The sequence below is a fragment of the Leucoraja erinacea genome, chromosome 25 (genome assembly GCF_028641065.1).
Source record: "Leucoraja erinacea ecotype New England chromosome 25, Leri_hhj_1, whole genome shotgun sequence".
Classification (NCBI taxonomy): domain Eukaryota; kingdom Metazoa; phylum Chordata; class Chondrichthyes; order Rajiformes; family Rajidae; genus Leucoraja; species Leucoraja erinaceus.
Genome location: NC_073401.1, coordinates 32,976,048 through 32,994,477, shown reverse-complemented (window position 1 = coordinate 32,994,477; position 18,430 = coordinate 32,976,048). Strand labels below are relative to the sequence as shown.

Below are 18,430 nucleotides of genomic sequence, written 5' to 3'. Positions count from 1 at the left end.
CTCGTAACGCAAACAGCAGGTACTCGGGAAACACGGTAAGCTCGTGAAGACTCGTGAAGATTTTTCAACATGTTGAAAAATGTCCACGAGAGCCCCGAGTACCTACGAGCGGCTATTACCGTAATTCTCCGAGTTCGAATCAGGGGAAACTTGGGAGAACTCTTGAATTAGCTCGTACAGCGGGGCAGCCCCTTAACTCTGCAGGTCAGGCAGCATCTTTGGAGAAAAAGGATGGGTGACGTTTTGGTCGGGACCTTTCTTCAGACTCTTCTATACCTGGATATAATCCATATACCTCTATTTCCTGCGTATACATGTTGTGTCTATCCAAAAGTCTCTTAAATGTCGCTATCATATCTGCCTCCACCACCAACCCTGGCAGAGCGTTCCAGGCACCCACTGCCTAACCAAAACAAAACTTGGCCCGCGCGTCTCTTTACATTTGTTCCTCTCACCTTGAAGGTGTGCCCTCTAGTGTTAGATTTGCCCATCCTCGGAAAAAGGTTCTGACTGTCTACCCTGTCTATGGCTCATAATTTTATAAACTTCTATCAGGTCTCCCCACAACATCCAGCATTCATGGGAAAGCAATCCAAGCCTATCCAACATCTCCCTGTAGCTAACACTCTGTAAACCTCCACTGCACCCTTCACAAAGCCTTCACATCCTTCCTGTAATGGGGCACATTCTCTAGAGAGATGAATTTTTAGTGATTGGTGGGTTTGTGCTCTTTGTTTGGGCATTCCCAGGGAGCAGATTGTGTTATTCTCAGTAATCAAGGCTGAACCAATACACAACAGGTGCAGGAGTAGGCCATTCGGCCCTTCGAGCCAGCACCACCATTCAATGTGATCATGGCTGATCATCCTCAATCAGTACCCCGTTCCTGCCTTCTCCCCATATCCCCTGACTCCGCTATCTTTAAGAGCCCTACATTGCTGGCTGAAGGGAACAGTTGGCAGGGAGGCCAATCAGCCCATTGAGTCTGTGCTGGCTTCTGCTTCCCTTTCCCCAGAGCCCTGCTACCTGCCAGAATTTAGTTTAAAGATACAGCATGGAAACAGGCCCTTTGGCCCATCGTGTCCTCGCCAACCAGCGATCATCCTGCATGTACTAGTTCGATGTTATTCCACGTTCACTCCACTCCCAATACGTTAGGGGCAACAAACCCGCACGTCCTTGGGATGTGGGAGGAAACCAGAGCTCCTGGAGAAAACCCACACAGTCACAGGGAGAACGTGCAAACTCAGTGCAGACAGAACCCAAGGTTGGGATTGAACCCTGGTCACTGGCGCTGTGAGGCAGTAGCTCTACCCGCTGTGTCACTGTACATACAGTACATGTCAGCCTTGGTTTTTGCCAAACATGCCACTCTCTCTCTGTGATTCCCGCCAGCTTGTGTGTAACTACAGGAGCCTTTGTGTTCGGGCAGCCTCTGGTCCCTGAGCTTTGTGGCCTCCTCTCCCGTGACAAACATGCTTCACTGCAGAGGAAGGGATTTGCTGTAAATTATTAACGTGCAGAATGACTGCAGCTGAAGGGATCATTAGAAACATCAAAGCCCCTTGGACTGGATGCCAGTCATTAGGCTCTTTAATTGGGTAGCTCTATATTACATTCATTGGAGGTTGGGAGAGCTTTGTAAGAGATTTATTACTGAGCACCTGATTGTGTAGTTGTAACCTGGTTCATTCTTGAGCTCTGAGCCTTGGGTTCAGGCGGGATGTTTGAGAAAATACACAGACTGCACCCAAGGTGCTAGCTCAAAGGGCCGAATGGCCTACTGCTGCACCTATTGTCTATTGAAAGTGGGGGTTTGAGGCTGTCATAGAGTTCCTGGGCAGGGAGATAGAGTCATGGGGCCATAGCATCATAATGGAAACAGGCCCTTCAGCCCAACTTGCCCATGCCAACCCAGCTGCACTAGTTACACCTGTCCACATTTGGCTCATATCCCTCTAAACCTCTCCTGTCCATGTATCACTCTTCTATATATTGTTTAAATATTTTAGTTTAGAGATACAGCATGGAAACAGGCCCTGTAGCCCACCAAGTCCATGCCGACCATCGATCAACTGTTTACACACTAGTTATATGTTACACAATAGGGAGCAATTTACAGAGGGCCGATTAACCTACAAACTCGCACGTCTTTGGGATGTGGGAGGAAACCGGAGCACCCAGAGGAAACCCACTGAGTCACGGGGAGAACGTGCAAACTCCGCACACACAGACTGCATCCAAGGTCAGGATCGAACCTGGGTCTCTGGTGCTGTGAAGTAGCGGGAGACGACCTGTCTCAACTATCTGGGCCAGACCATGAGCAAGGAACACCATACATTTCCAGGGCAGAACCACACGCAGTTTATAGGGGAACCTGTGGGTGGTGGTGTGCCGTACACACACCAGCACACTGTCTGGGTCAGCCTCCTTTGTCCTTTATCAGGGCTGTTTCAGAAACAGCGGACGTTTTACCAAGGCTGCACTGTTGGCCAAGAATATGAAACAAACCAAACTGATTTGTATTTGCTCAGCTTGGTTTGGAAACAAACCAGAGACGTTAATATCTCGGCAAGATCAGAGCCAACCCCTTTAATGTGGTGGCAAATGGTTTAAATTAAAACAAGGCTTTGAAGAAAGACTTTATGACTGGAGAGTGAAGTTGCCGGGTTGTGTTTTGTTCTTCAGGAGGTTCCCCATCACATCTGTCACATCTGGTCGTCGTAAATCCCTTCACCAGGGTGACGTTCTGAAAACAAACTTTAGGGAGAAAAAATGTTAATTGTTTCAAAATGCCTTGCTCTGCAGGTTTGTGTAGGATTACACTAGGAGTTTGTGTAGGATTTAACTGGGGACTTGTGCAGGATTACAATGGAATTTCACCTTGTATACACAAGAATAAGAAGTAAGCCATTTAGAACGGAGACGAGGAAACTTTTTCACACAGAGAGTTGTGAGTTTGTGGAATTCTCCGCCTCAGGTTCTCTGGATACTTTCAAGAGAGAGCTAGATAGGGCTCTTAAAGATAGCGGAGTCAGGGGATATGGGGATGATCAGCCATGATCACATTGAATGGCGGTGTTGGCTCAAAGGGCCAAATGGCCTAGTCCTACACCTATTATCTATTGAAAAATGAGTGCAGTGAAGATTCTCGAGAATGTCACCAAGACTTGAGGCCCTGGGCTATAGGGAGAGGTCGGGCAGACTAGGATTATATTTCTTGGAGCACAGGAGGATGAAGGTTGATCCTGTAGAAGGGAATAGGATCATGAGGGGAAGAGATAGGATGAATGGACAGAGTCTATTACCCAGGGTCGGGGAATCAAGAACCAGAGTAAACAGGTTTAAAGTGAGAGGGGAAACATTGAGCAAACGGCCAATGTTCGCCAAGCACTCGGGCTGTTGTTGTCCCTTCAGCTCTCGTTTCTATCTACCGTCATTTCTCCTCACTTTTGGAATTCTGAAGTAGGCTAAATGTCTCACACGCTTATCCCGATTTCCATAATTATTTACAGAGCAAAAATTGACAATTTCGGCGGGTTTTAACAGGCCCGCTACGCTGGAAACAATGGTAAGTGCCTACCTGCAGTTCATCGCGTGTACTCCAGTTGGCGTAGTACGGGCCATGGGTCATGGGTCGTGACCCGACTGCCGTGCAACCTCCCTATTGGACTTGAGTTTGACGATTGTATTTATGTGTAGTATTATCTGTTTGGTTAAGGTGCAGATGACAATGGTAAAGACAACTCTGTGTAAGAGGGTAGAGAAATATACTGGAGAAACTCAGCGGGTGAGGCAGCGTCTATGGAGCGAAGGAAATAGGTGACGTTTGGATTCTCGACACAAAGGGTCACCTATTCCTTCGCTCCATAGACGCTGCCTCACCCGCTGAGTTTCTCCAGCATTTCTTTGTCTACCTTCGATTTTTCCAGCATCTGCAGTTCCTCCTTAAACAACCTGAGTCAGGGGGAGTGAGGTGGGATGGGGTGGGGTGGGGAGGGCTGGGGTGGGATGGGGTGGGATGGGGTGGGATGGGGTGGGATGGGGTGGGATGAGGTGGGATGAGGTGGGATGGGGTGGGATGGGGTGGGATGGGGTGGGATGCTGGGATGGGGTGGGATGGGGTGGGATGGGGTGGGATGGGGTGGGATGGGGTGGGATGGGGTGGGTGTGATCACACTGACCCACTGCATTGCTCTGTCTCCAGGTGTATTCCTCCTGTGGTGCGGTGGTTGATTCGGAGGCACCAGGGGTGATCCTATCGCCCGGGTTCCCCACAAACTACGCCGCGGGCACCCACTGTGTCTGGCAGTTCTTCATCCCACCCGGAGACCGCCTGCGTCTGGAGGTATTTGATTTTGACGTGTTCGAGAGGGCGGGCGAGGTGAGTCGGGGGCCACTGGTCAGGGTGGAGGAAGGGGACTGGACACCGGCCGGTGTGTCCCAGCCCACTGGCCCCTCCAAGGGCTCCGGCCAAGGTGGAGACATCAAGACCTTGTTCAACGAGATCAACGCGTCGGACTCGCATCGGTCTTTGAAAGTCGACCAGTCGGGCTCCAAAGACAAAGTGACCATGGGGCAGAAAGGGTGGAACACGTTGACCACTCCCTCAGTGACCGAGCCCCCTCTAGATGGGGGGTCACTCGAGGCGGCTGCTCCCAGGCCCAACCTGCCCGCATCTCCCGCTGGAGTGAGTGACCCAGACTCGCAACCCAAGAGGCTGGAAGTGGACCTTCCCAAAGCGCCCACTGTAGAACTCTGTCCCGATGATGTCCTCTACATCTCCGACCTCGTCACCTTCTCTGTCCGCTTCTGCGGCGCCAATTCCCCAGTGAACGAGACGCTGAGCTTCGGGTCTCCGCTGGAGATGGTGGAGGTGGTTGTGGAACTGATCACCAGCACGGGTCGTGGCCGCGGATTCCTGCTGCTCTACCACACGGAGCGAGGTCCGGCCACAAGCCTCCGCTGGAAGGACCTGCTGGACTTGAGCGGCCACGCCGGCCTGGTACATTCCCTGCTCATCGGTGGCATCGCCCTGCTCTTGGCCCTCCTTCTCACTGCCGTCTGCCGCAACTGGAGGTGAGTTTATCTGGGGCCACAGTTCAACAATAAGGGGTCGGCCATTTAGAACTGAGACGAGGAAACTTTTTCACACAGAGAGTTGTGAGTCTGTGGAATTTCCTCCGGGTGCTCTGGTTTCAACATTGAATTGTGGTGCTGGCTCGAAGGGCCAAATGGCCTCCTCCTGCACCTATTGACTGTTTACCTTCATCACGGATGGGTCTCTGCAACATTGGTGAGGAGAGAGACAGAAGGGAAGTTAATGCTTCAACTTGGAGAATCCAATGTTCATACTATTGAGGTGCTGTTCCTCCAGTGTGTACATGACCTCATTCTGGCAATGGAGGTGACCCAGGACAGAATAGACAATAGGTGCAGGAGTAGGCCATTCGGCCCTTCAAGCCAGCACCACCATTCAATGTCATCATGGCTGATCATCCACAATCAGTACCCCGTTCCTGCCTTCTCCCCATATCCCTTGACTCTGCTATTTTTAAGAGCCCTATCTAGCTCTCTCTTGAAAGCATCCATAGAACCGGCCTCCACCGCCCTCTGAGGCAGAGATTCTCCGCCTTGGAAGCCGGTTCTCTGGATACTTTCAAGAGAGAGCTAGATAGGGCTCTTAAAGATAGCGGAGTCAGGGGATATGGGGATGATCAGCCATGATCACATTGAATGGCAGTGTTGGCTCAAAGGGCCGAATGGCCTACTCCTACACCTATTGTCTATTGAACAATGAGTGCAGTGAAGATTCACGAGAATGTCAGACAGGACAGGCACCCCACCGTCAGTAAAACATTATCCTTAGATACAGATGCAGTGAACTATTACAGCCACTTTGTGTTGTTAATGTGGTGTGTAGGTGTACAGCAATAATGGAACTGACTCATCAATCTATGCTTAAGAAGGAGCTGCAGATGCTGGAAAATCGAAGGTAGACAAAAATGCTGGAGAAACTCAGCGGGTGAGGCAGCATCTATGGAGCGAAGGAAATAGGCGATGTTTCGGGCCCGAAACCTTGAAGAAGGGTTTCTTGTGGATGGTGTTATAGAAATGTACTGTAGAAATGTACCTGTTTTTCCAAACACCCCCGGCCAAGCATTTGCACATTTTTCACTGTCTGGTTTATAGAAATGATTCAGGTTGTTCACTGAAAATGTTTCTCTTGTTTTAGGAAAAGGACACGCTATAAAGGGAGATGTTCCCACTGCGCAAAGCATCGAGTGGTAAATATTGAGGGATATTGGGAGGGTTAGGATCCATCGGAGAGGTCAAGGATGGGCAGGAGAGACTGAGAGATGTCTGGAAAATATGGCGATGGGATCTGACAACAGACTCCACTTCCTTGCCTGGTTCTGGCCTCCTGCACCCCTCATGTACCTGTGCAAATGGGGGGTAGGGGAGGACAATAGGTGCAGGAGTAGGCCATTCGGCCCTTCGAGCCAGCACCGCCATTCAATGTGATCGTGGCTGATCATCCCCAATCAGTACCCCGTTCCTGCCTTCTCCCCATATCCCTTGACTCCGCTATTTCAAGAGCCCTATCTAGCTCTCTCTTGAAAGTATCCAGAGAACCGGCCTCCACCGCCCTCTGAGGCAGAGAATTCCACAGACTCACCACTCTCTGTGTGAAGAAGTGTTTCCTCATCTCCGTTCTAAATGGCCGACCCCTTATTCTTAAATAGGGGGGTTGGGGCATTCAATTCTAAAGCAGAATATTTCAGCTTTCATTCTGAAAGGAACAAAAACCCTTTGAGGCGGCATCTCCTGACCAATAGAACTTGGTGTGAGGTGCATTCATTCTCAGGACAGCAGTGTCACTCTGAGGTCTGCTGTTCACTGTCCATGTCTAACTGTCCTTGGCTTGTTGCCACTGCTGAACATGTCTCTGGTACAGACCAGGGATTGGGGCCAATGTCAGTAAAATAGTCAACTTGCCCCAACAATGACCATGACCAGCGCTCCCCTGATCCATCCTCACCGAGCAAAGTTTGGAAGGAGAAAGTTGGTCGAAAGAAATGCTCCGTGCTGTGATTCCGACAGGTTCATAAGACATTGGTGCAGAATGACGCCATTTGGCCCATTAAATCTACTCCGCCATTCAATCATGGCTGATCTACTTTCCTTCAATCCCGTTCTCCTGTCTTCTCCCCATTATCCTTTGACATCCAAACTAAACAAGAATCTATCAATCTGTGCTTTACAAATACCTAATGACTTGGCCTCCACCGCCATCTGTGGCAATGAGTTTCACAGATTCACCGCCTTCTGGCTACAATAGTTCATCCTCATAAGATACGGCCTTTTATTCTGAGGCTGTGCCCTCTAGTCCTAGACTCTCCCACCAGTGGGAACATCCTCTCCACATCCACTCTGGGCCTTTCATCATTCGGTCAGTTACAGTGGGGTCACCCCGTCAGGCTGTGGCCACAGCCCAGACCCTCTCTCCCACATCAGAGTTCCAGGTCCAGATGATCCGTTGACCCAATGGTGAGATGTTTAAAATAGCCTCCTTCTCTTTTGTAGAACGGGATCCAGAATTCGGGCGTGGACGTTGGGGAGATGCAGCTCGTGGCCAACGGGACGCATCAGGACGTCTGGACCGAGAACGAGAACAACAATCACAGCGTCAGCTTGAGGCGTTTGGGTCAGTCTCTCCGTCTGTCTGCAGCTTAAGCAAAGGGGGCGACCACTCTCAATTGTGCAAGCAAGTGTGAACGGGTGATCAATGGTCGGCCTGGACTCAGTTGTCCGAAGGGCCTGTTTCCATGCTGCATTTAAACTTCAGAGATACAGCACGGAAACAGGCCCTTTGATAAACTGGTTCCATGCCAACCAGCAAACCCCGTTCACTAGCAATAACCCCACACACTCCGGACAATTTACAATCTTTATTGAAGCCAATTAACCGACAAATCTGTACGTCTTTGGAGTGTGGGAGGAAACTGGAGCTCCCGGATAAAACCCACACGCCCACGGAGAGGACGGACAAACTCCTCACAGACAGCAACCGTAGTCGGGATTGCACCTGGGTCTCTGGCGCTGTGCCACTGTGCTACCGTTTACTCCAAACTGCAACACGAACTAACCTTCCCAAAATAAATTCACAACCAATTGGCCTTTTCCCGTTGAGTGTGGGGCCCTTCACACAAATCTTGCCGAATCGGCCACATCTCAAAGACTTGCAGGTTTGTAGGTTCATTTGCCGTTGTAACATTGCCCCACTCGTGTGTAGGGAGTGGATGAGACAGTTGGATAACATAGAACTAGTGTGAACGGGCGATCGCTGGTCAGCATGGACGTGGTGGGCTGAAGGGCCTGTTTCTATGCTGCATCACCGGCAAGGTTAGGTCGCTTTCATTGCTCTCCTGACCTCTTGCAGGCGGTTCCCTCCACGCTGAAATGGAAGTCACCTCGACGGAGTCGGCAGCAACCGAGTCCGGGAGTGATGAGATCTTTGTGATTTCTGCTGGCCCTGGTGTGGGCACTCTGCATTTCTCCAGCTTCAAGACCAAGGTACAGTGAGAACCTCGACTGGTAACCTGGGAGCGGGTGGGATGAGACAGGAACTGTTCCATCTCCCAGCAGAATTGTTTGAGTCATAGAGTGATACAGCGGGGCCCTTTGGCCCAGAGTGCCCATGCTTGCCAAGATGCCCCATCTATACTAATCCCATCTCTCAATGATAGGCTGTCATTTTTTTTTCTTTCCTACTGCTTCTAAAATGGCCATATACCACATTTGTACACTGAAATGTTTCAGTGGCGCAGCGGTAGAGTTGCTGTCTTACATGTAGTGCCGGAGACTCGGGTTCGATCCCGATTACGGAATATAGTTCTCAACGTCCTACCACACCAGTTCCATAGAAAAGTCAATAGACAACAGGTGCAGGAGTTGGCCAATTGGCCATTCGAGCCAGCACCGCCATTCAATATGATCATGGCTGATCATCCCCAATCAATACCCCGTTCCAGCCTTCTCCCCATATCTCCTGACTCCGCTATCTAATGACTGTAATGGGGGAATCTCTCCGCGACTCTTTCAAAAACCTTCAGGAACACGTCGTGCAGGCTTCAATCATCTGTATCTCCTCTTATCTTTTATCTAAATTCATTCCCAGAATTTAGCCAACAGCAACTCACTTTCAGAAATTGGTGTTAGAAGTGAATGGTTTGCTACTTGCTTAGTTAAAGGCTATTTATAGAGGAGATATGTTGGTCAGGGATTCAGAGTTGGATAAATATAGACCCAAACTGGGTAAGAATGACAGCCTTTCCTTCCTGAACTGATGCCTCTGACAACTATTTAAGAAAGAACTGCAGATGCTGGAAAAATCGAAGGTAGACAAAAATGCTGGAGAAACTCAGCAGGTGAGGCAGCATTTATGGAGCGAAGGAATAGGCGACGTTTTGGGTCGACCCTTCTTCAGATCTGACACCTATTTCTTTCGCTCCATAGATGCTGCCTCACCCGCTGAGTTTCTCCAGCATTTTTGTCTACATCTGACAATTCAATAGCTTTATGGTTAAATTTACTGACACCAACTTCAGACATCCAACCTGTTTTCAAACCAATCTCAAATTCTTAAAGATAGACACAAAGTGCTGGAGTCTTCTTCCTATCGAGTCCACACACGGGATTAGTCAGAGCTGTGCACACTTCTCAGCATCTGCATACAATGGTGTCTCTCTTGTCGCTTCTTGTGAGTGGTGGTGGAGAGATTAATGGAAACAGGGCCGCAACGTGAATGCACTTTCCTTGACCCCAGCGCGGGTCAGGCAGCATCTCTGGAGGAAATGGATAGATGATGTTTCGGGTCAGGACCCTTCTTCAGACTCCGACCCGAAACGTCAACTATCCTTTTCCTCACGAGATGTTGCCTGACCTGCTGAGTTAATCCAGCACTTTGTGTCCATCTTTGGTATAAACCAGCAGCTGCAGTTCTTAAGAAGGATTTTGGCATGAAACGTTACCTATTTCCTTCCCTCCATAGATGCTGCCGCACCTGCTGAGTTTCTCCAGCGCTATTGTCTAACTTCGATTTTCCAGCATCTGCAGTTCCTTCGTAAAACATCTGCAGTTCCTAATTTCTTCCAATTGTTAAATCATTTATTCACTAATCAATGTTTCTGGCCCTTGGATTACTATTGCAGTAAATCCCTTCATCAGAAACATAGGACTTTTCCCTCAGTTCAGTTAAGTGTGAATTAAGTGGGGGATTTTTCACCTTCACTAAACAGCCAGATGACTTGTTCTTTTGAAGATCGAGTTGGACACAAGAGCGAGATCTCCTGTGAAATGTTCATTCCAGTCCAAGTCTGACAGAGAGTCTCTGTGCTTTGACATTGGTTCAGGCCGTGCACTAAAGAGCGGAGAGACGGTGAACTTGGCACTGTGCTAAGTGCCTGTTTTGGTTTGTAATGTTTGTCTAGACGAATAAGCCTCAGCTCTCTGCAAGGATTATCTTTATTCTCTGGTGGGAAAACAAAGATTAATGGGAGGTTTACTCCAGCACTTCCGCAGCTCGTTATCAAGCTGTCTGTTGCAACAACAATAACCACCAAATATGTACAACATGAGGCAGCAAAAGGTGACTTGCAGGAGGTCCATGAACATGGACAGGTGTTTGAGCTCAGGATCCAGGCAGCTGAAGATTAGTTTATTATTGCCACATGTCTCTGCCTCAGAGGGCGGTGGAGGCAGGTTCTTGGAAGAGCTTGTTGTTTTGTTGACGGTTTACATGGTGGAGCAGCAAAGGCCACCTACAAGCTGTGCACTGCAGAGTGAAGTCAAAGTAGACCCTTGATAATTTGGTTTAGAGATACCGCACAGAAACAGGCCCCATGACCCACCGTCCGCATTGACCATCGAACACCCGTTCACACCAGTTCTACGGTTTTCTCATCCACGCCCTACACATTAGAGGCAATTTATAGAGGCCAACAAGCCTAAAAGCCGCATGTCTTTAAGGTGTGAGAGGAAACTCACGCAGTCACAGGAATATTGTTCTATGCTACATCAATCAATCAATCAATCAATCAAGGTATTATAAATGCACGGTATTGTGGCACGCACCAATATTAGTACCACAGTAGCCCTTGCAGACTGTGTGTTTCCCCAGAGATGCTGCCTGACCTGCTGAGTTACGCCGGCACTTTGTGTCTTTCTCCTGATTAATTTTACTGTTTATACGCCAACAATGAACTATTCCACATTTCCTTGATCATCGTCTGCTTTGATCTGTCGTTTTCACACCTTACCCTTCAAGATCTCGAGTTTCCTTCACCCCTGGACCTCCTTGGTAGATATTGTGGATTTGGAAGATGCTTTCAGAGTAGCCTGGGACAAGCGACAATGAAAGATCATCCAATTCATTTTTATCATGCTGGTAACGATACAATAACATGACGACCCATTCCTTCTCTCCAGAGAAGCTGCTTGAGCCGCTGAGTTACTCCGGCACGTTGTGTCTCTCCCTGTGTTTATTATTTGTGGTCTCACCCAGCCTCTCCTTCCCAGGTCCCCAAGAGAAGTCCGACAGGATCGTCCCCTGTCAGCGACTGGCGGCTCCAACAGTTCCTGACTGCAGACGAGCAGATGGGACAGGTGGCTAGACAGGGGACTGGCCGAGCGGATTCACCAACGGGGCAGCGAGCGAGCGGCAGGGACATTGCCAGACTACCGCTGACAGACTGGTGTGACTGGACCTCAACCGGCCCATTTGCTCAGCTTACGGAGAATTGTGTGAGTATCTCCAAACAAGGAGGCCTGCCTGATTCAGCAGGTGCCAGCCACATACAGTCCTCTCCAGGGCACTGAGGAAATTCGCTGCATTCACAAAGTTTCAGTTTTAGCGATAAAGCATCGAGGATCATTGCAGAATATTGTTTTAGTTTAGTTTAGAGATACAGAGCGGAAACAGGCCCTTCGGCCCAACGGATCCGTGCCAACCAGCGATCCTCGCACATTAATACCATCCTGCACCCACTAGGGACAATTTTTACATTTACTAAGCCAATTAACCACACGGTCACGGGGAGAACGTGCAAACTCCGTACAGACAGCGCCCGTAGTCAAGATCGAACCCAGGTCTCCGGCGCTGCAAACGCTGTAAGGCAGCAACTCTACCGCTGTGCCATCGTGACCGTCCATGTGGATACTGCAATGAATGCAGTTATTGGTAAAGAGGGCAACTTCCAACTGCACTCCTATGTTTCTAAAATAACAAGTGCATTAGATTGATCTACGAACTGCCTTGCTTGGTACAGGGACAAAGCTTTTTGTCTTGGCATTATATTGGGGGTTTTTATTAATTCATCCTCTTGTTGTTTATTATATTATCTACTGAACACTATGTTTACATATAGAGATGCTGTCTGACCCTCTGAGTTACTGTAGCTTTTTGTGTCTATCTTCGGTTTAAACCAGTATCTGCAGTTCCTTGTCTGGGAAGGGACTGCAGGTGCTGTAATAAACTGAAGATGGAGTAACTCAGCGGGACAGGCAGCATCTCTGGAGAGAAGGAATGGGTGATGTTTCGGTTCGAGTCTGAAGAGGGGTCTCGACCATTCCTTCTCCAGAGATGTTTAAGAAGGAACTGCAGATGCTGGAAAATCGAAGGTAGACAAAAGTGCTGGAGAAACTCAGCGGGTGCAGCAGCATCTATGGAGCGAAGGAAATAGGCAACGTTTCGGGCCGAAGAAGGGGGGGGGGGGGGGGGGGGGGAGAAGAAAGGAAAAAGGAAGAGGAGGAGCCCGAGGGCTGAGGGAGAACTGAGAAGCTGAGAAGGGGAGGAGACAGCAAAGTCTACCGGAAATTGGAGAATTCAATGTTTATGCCGCTAGGGTGCAAACTGCCCAAGGGGAATATGAGGTGCTGCTCCTCCAATTTCCGGTGGTCCTCACTCTGGCCATGGAGGAGGCTCAGGACAGAAAGGTCGGATTCGGAATGGGAGGGGGAGTTGAAGTGCTGAGCCACTGGGAGATCAGGTTGGTTAATGCGGACCAAACGGAGGTGTTCGGCGAAACGATCGCCAAGCCTACGCTTGGTCTCACCGATATAGATCTCCTGACATCTAGAGCAGCGGATGCAATAGATGAGGTTGGAGGAGATGCAGGTAAACCTCTGTCGCACCTGGAATGACTGCTTGGGTCCTTGAATGGAGTCGAGGGGGGAAACATAGAAACATAGAAAGTAGGTGCGAGAGTAGACCACCAGGTCCGTCGAGCCCGCACCGCCACTCGCTCATGGCTGAACACTAAACAGACACACTTACCCACAAACAGTAGACACAAGACACAGAACACAAGACACTACCCTCCCCCTTATACCGCTATCACCCCTCTCCACCCCAAGAACCTCGTGATCTCCTGGGGGAGGCAAAAAACCGGATAAAAACCCAGGTCCAATTCGGGGAAAAAATCCGGGAAATTCCTCTCCGACCCCAATCCAGGCGATCGACACTTGTCCAGGAGATCACTCAGGTCTTACTATACTAACCATACCTAGGTCCATATCCCTGCCCTCTCCCCGTAGCCCCTTATCCCCTTGGCAGCTAAAAAACCATCTATTTTAGTCTTAAATATATTTAAAGTTTCTGCTTCCACTGCTCCCTGGGGCAGTGAATTCCATAAATTAACCACCCTCTGGGTGAAGAAGTTCTTCCTCATCTCAGTTTTAAAAGAGCCCCCCCTTATTCTGCAACTATGTCCCCTAGTTCTAGTTTCCCCGATCATTGGGAACATCCTCGGTGCATCCACCCGATCAAGGCCCCTCACGATCTTATATGTTTCAATGAGATCGCCTCTCATTCTTCTAAACTCCAAAGAGTAGAGTTCCAGCCTACTTAACCTTTCCTCATATGTCAATCCCCTCATTGCAGGAATTAATCTTGTAAACCTTCGCTGCACTGCCTCCAGGGCTAGTACATCCTTTCTTAAGTATGGACCCCAGAACTGTACACAGTATTCCAAATGTGGTCTCACTAATACTGTGTACAGCTGCAGCAAGACCTCCGTGTTTTTATACTCAATCCCCCTAGCAATAAAGGCCAAAACTCCATTGGCCTTCCTGATTGCTTTCTGCACCTGCATAATAACTTTCAGTGATTCATGTACTAATACCCCTAGATCCCTTTGCGTTGCATTACAACGCAGCTCCTCCTCATTTAGAAAATAACTTGCCCTATCATTTTTTTTCCCAAAGTGAATGACTTCACATTTATTAGTATTAAATTTCATCTGCCAAGTTGTTGCCCACTCACCTAGCTTATCTATATCCTTTTGCAGACTCTTCCTATCCTCCTCATCCCCTACTTTTCCTCCCATTTTTGTATCGTCCGCAAATTTTGATATATTACACTTGGTTCCCTCCTCCAAATCATTTATATAAATTGTGAACAACTGGGGTCCCAGCACCGACCCTTGCGGAACCCCGCTAGTTACCGGTTGCCATCCCGAGTATGAACCATTTATCCCCACTCTCTGCTTCCTATTTGTTAGCCAATCCTCTACCCATGCTAATATATTACCCCCATCCCATAATTTTTTATTTTTAGCAATAGTCTCTTATGTGGCACCTTGTCAAAAGCCTTTTGGAAGTCCAAGTATACCACATCCACCGGTTCCCCTTTATCCACCCGGGTTGTTACTTCCTCAAAGAATTCGAGCAGATTCGTTAAACAGGACTTCCCCTTCACAAAACCATGCTGGTTCTGTCCGATGAAGTCATGTTTATCCAAGTGCCCCGTTAGTGTTTCTTTAATAATTGTCTCTAACATTTTACCCACCACCGATGTTAGACTAACCGGTCTATAGTTACCCGCCTTCTGTTTACTTCCTTTTTTAAATATAGGTGTTACATTGGCCATTTTCCAATCCACTGGGACTGTTCCTGCCTCCAGGGAGTTTTGGAAAATTATCACCAATGCATCCACAATCCCCACCGCTATCTCCCTCAAGACCCTTGGATGTAATCCATCAGGCCCAGGGGATTTATCCTCCTTCAGTCTCATTAATTTCCCTAATACCACCTCCTTGGTGATCTTAATAGTATTTAGCTCCTCCATTCCTACCGCCCCCTGTTTATCCAGCGTTGGAATATTTTTTGTGTCTTCTATGGTGAAGACTGATACAAAATACTCGTTTAATGCCTTTGCCATTTCCATGTTCCCCACCAACAACTCTCCAGTCTCACCCTCCAATGGACCAACGTTCACCTTAGCCACCCTTTTTCTTTTTATATAGCTATAAAAACTCTTACTATTAGTTTTTATGTTGTTCGCTAAATTCCTTTCATAGTCTATTTTCCCCGTCTTAATTAATCTCTTAGTTATTTTTGCTGACCTTTAAATGCTTCCCAATCCTCTACCCTCCCACTATCTCTGGCTACCTTATATGCCCTTGCTTTCAGCCGAATACTATCCTTTATAGTTTTACTGAGCCATGGCTGACTGTTCTTACCCTTACCCCTTTTTTTCTTCATAGGAATAAATTTTTCTTGAAGATTATACAGTATACCCTTAAACGTACACCACTGCTCATGTACCGTCTTATTCTTGAGTCTGCTATCCCAGTCAACTTTGATCAGCTCAGTCCTCATACCTTCATAATCCCCCTTATTTAGACTAAGCACCCTAGCCTGAGTTTCAACCTGCTCCCCTTCTATTTGAATATGGAATTCAACCATATTGTGGTCACTTGTTCCCAACGAGTCCCTAACTATGACATTTTTAATTAATCCTGCTTCATTACACAGGACCAGATCCAAGATTGCCTCCCCCCTTGTCGGTTCTGTGACATACTGTTCTAGGAACCCGTCTCTAATACATTCTATAAACTCTTCCTCTAGTCTACCCTGCCCAGTTTGGTTTGCCCAATTAATATGAAAATTGAAGTCCCCCATGATTACAGCAGTTCCCTTTTTACATGCGTCAACTATTTGCAGATTTATGTTCTGACTAACAGCGTCACAGCTATTTGGAGGTCTATAAATTACACCCACTAGTGTTTTTTTCCCCTTATTATTCTCTATCTGTACCCAAGCTGTTTCACTATCCTGATCCTTCAACGCAATATCCTTCCTCTCTATTGCCGTTATTTACAAAGGAGGTAAAGGGACAGGTGTAGCACCTCTTGTGGTTGCAAGGGAAAGTGCCCGGGGTGGGGGTGGTGCGGGAGGGAAGGGAAGAATTGACAAGGGAGTTGCGGAGGGAGCGGTCTTTGTGGAGGCAGATATGGGGGGGAGATGGGAAGATGTGGTGAGTGGTGGGGTCACGTTGGAGGTGGCGAAACTGACAGAGGACTATTTGTTGTATGTGACGGCTGGTGGGGTGAAAGATGAGGACTTGGGAGACTCTGCCCTTGTTACGAGTGGGGGGGGGATGGGGAGAGAGACGAGGCTCGCACCAGGGTCTCTTCCATTCCCCGTAACACTGCTCTCTCCACCGGAAATTTTAAGGAACAGCACCTCATATTCCGCTGGGCAGTCTGCACCCTAGTGGCATAAACATTGAATTCACCAATTTCCTGTAGCCTTTGCTGTCTCCTCCATTCTCAGCTCTCCCTCAGCCCTCGGGCTCCTCTTCTTCCTCTTTCCTTTCTTCTCTGCCCCCCCCTCCCTCCATCAGTCTGAAGAAGGGTTTCGCCCTGAAACGTTGCCTATTTCCTTCGCTCCATAGATGCTGCTGCACCCGCTGAGTTGCTCCAAATTTTTCTGTCTATCTATAGTTCTTTCCTCCACATGTTTACATACGTGTTGTGCTGCTGCAAGTAAGAATCTCAATTGTTCTGTTTTGGGACACATGACAATAAAACCTCTTGATTTGATACAGGCCTTGGACACATTAACAAGTGACCCCCACGTGGTGAACCATCGGAAGGTGGTGTCGGATATGCGGTTAGAGGCAGATGGGGAACAGGTGTACTCTGACTCTGCAGGAAGCGCTGCCTCGTATCCCCTCTCTCGCTCAGCCCAGAGTCAACGCAAAGTCAACTCCGCCACCAATCTACGGCGAACCTGGTTCGGAAGTCCCTGCTTCGGCTTCGGGCTGAATGTGTCACGGCACGGCTCCTGTGGCCACAAGTCAGCTCCTCACAGCGGCACTTTACCGGGGAGCTCGGTGACCAACGACGGCACAAAGAGCAGTGCTGCCAAACCTAGGGCGCTGCCGACCGAGTCAGACCGACTAAACCTGCCCAAACCCGTCTTTGTCATCTCAGAAGCCAGGGAAGATCGGGAGCCCCTGGTCCAAGCAGCAGAAGCCGCCGGCCACCGTGGTGACATCGGCCACTTTGAGGAAATACATCCCAACACAAGCAGCCCAGCTTTGGAAGGCGAGAGACTGGCTCATCCTGTCTCCGGGACAACTTAAATCCACTAGCTTCTGCTTCAGTGCAGTGGATGGAGTGTCGTGTAATGACTATAAAGAGATCCCATCAGGACAAGGCTTCACGTCACCACAGGAGCAAGTGTTGCTAACATGCAGCTGACACGCAGCGTGCCTGGGGCACGGGTTGGAAGTGTCCAATGCAACAGGAGCAAAGTCACTTACTCTCACCTGACTGTGGTGCTGTGGAAGGCAGCCTCCCAAATGTCCCATTGGCAACCAATTCGACAAGACAATTTGCCCTCGATCTTTTTGAAGCTCATCAGAACTGAAAGCAATGTAACAGTGTTAACACTGTATTGGCTTGTGTAAGCTGCGCCATATTAGTAATCGGTGGTAAAATTCACTAACACTGGTTCATAAAACACAAAATGCACTTGGTTGTCCTTTGAGTGATGGGAAAGTGAAGAGAAAGGTCACAACTTTAAATAGAGGAGGTGTGAAGGCGGCGAGAAAATCTCACTACAATCCATTCAGATTTTGGAACAGGATTGAGCAGAATGAAATGGCAGCAAGCTGGTGATAGATGCCAGCTGGCAAATTGCTGATTGATCCTGTGTGAGTCATGATCAGGGTTATCAGGTTGGAGAAAGAGCTGCAAAGTGCTCCACTGTTTCTCCGTTCTCCTGCCTGGTCATCTGGTTTGGTGCGGCAGTGAAACGTGCAGCAGTGTGGGAGCTAATCAAGGAAGCAAGTGAAAGAATAATTCCAATTAGCTCATGAGTTGTTCTCACTGAAAATTAATTACTGGATATTAACTACTTTAACACTTTCCTCCTGTTTGTCAAAAACTAATTAAATAGTGTTAAAACCCAATAGCTGAAGTGTGAAGTGATTGGATTGCTTACAATTTGATTTCATCCACATCATTTACATGGAACAGGACATGGATTAGACAGTGACCTCTCCATATACTTCAGAGATGCTGCCTGACCCCACTGAGTTACTCCAGCACCACCTGACCCCACTGAGTTACTCCAGCAC

At 48.5% G+C, this 18,430-nt stretch overlaps 1 protein-coding gene across 1 annotated transcript in view; it reads left to right on the top strand.

Moving 5' to 3' along the window:
* Positions 1-18,411, top strand: part of si:dkey-112e17.1 (uncharacterized) — a 23,823-nt gene extending 5,412 nt beyond the window's left edge. The window contains exons 2-7 of the mRNA XM_055655524.1: positions 4,208-5,079; positions 6,236-6,287; positions 7,588-7,708; positions 8,444-8,577; positions 11,581-11,805; positions 16,892-18,411. Coding sequence (XP_055511499.1) covers positions 4,208-5,079; positions 6,236-6,287; positions 7,588-7,708; positions 8,444-8,577; positions 11,581-11,805; positions 16,892-17,431 — 1,944 coding nt within the window. The 3' untranslated portion in view covers positions 17,432-18,411. The remainder of the gene's footprint in view (positions 1-4,207; positions 5,080-6,235; positions 6,288-7,587; positions 7,709-8,443; positions 8,578-11,580; positions 11,806-16,891) is intronic.
* Positions 18,412-18,430: the final 19 nt, after the last annotated feature.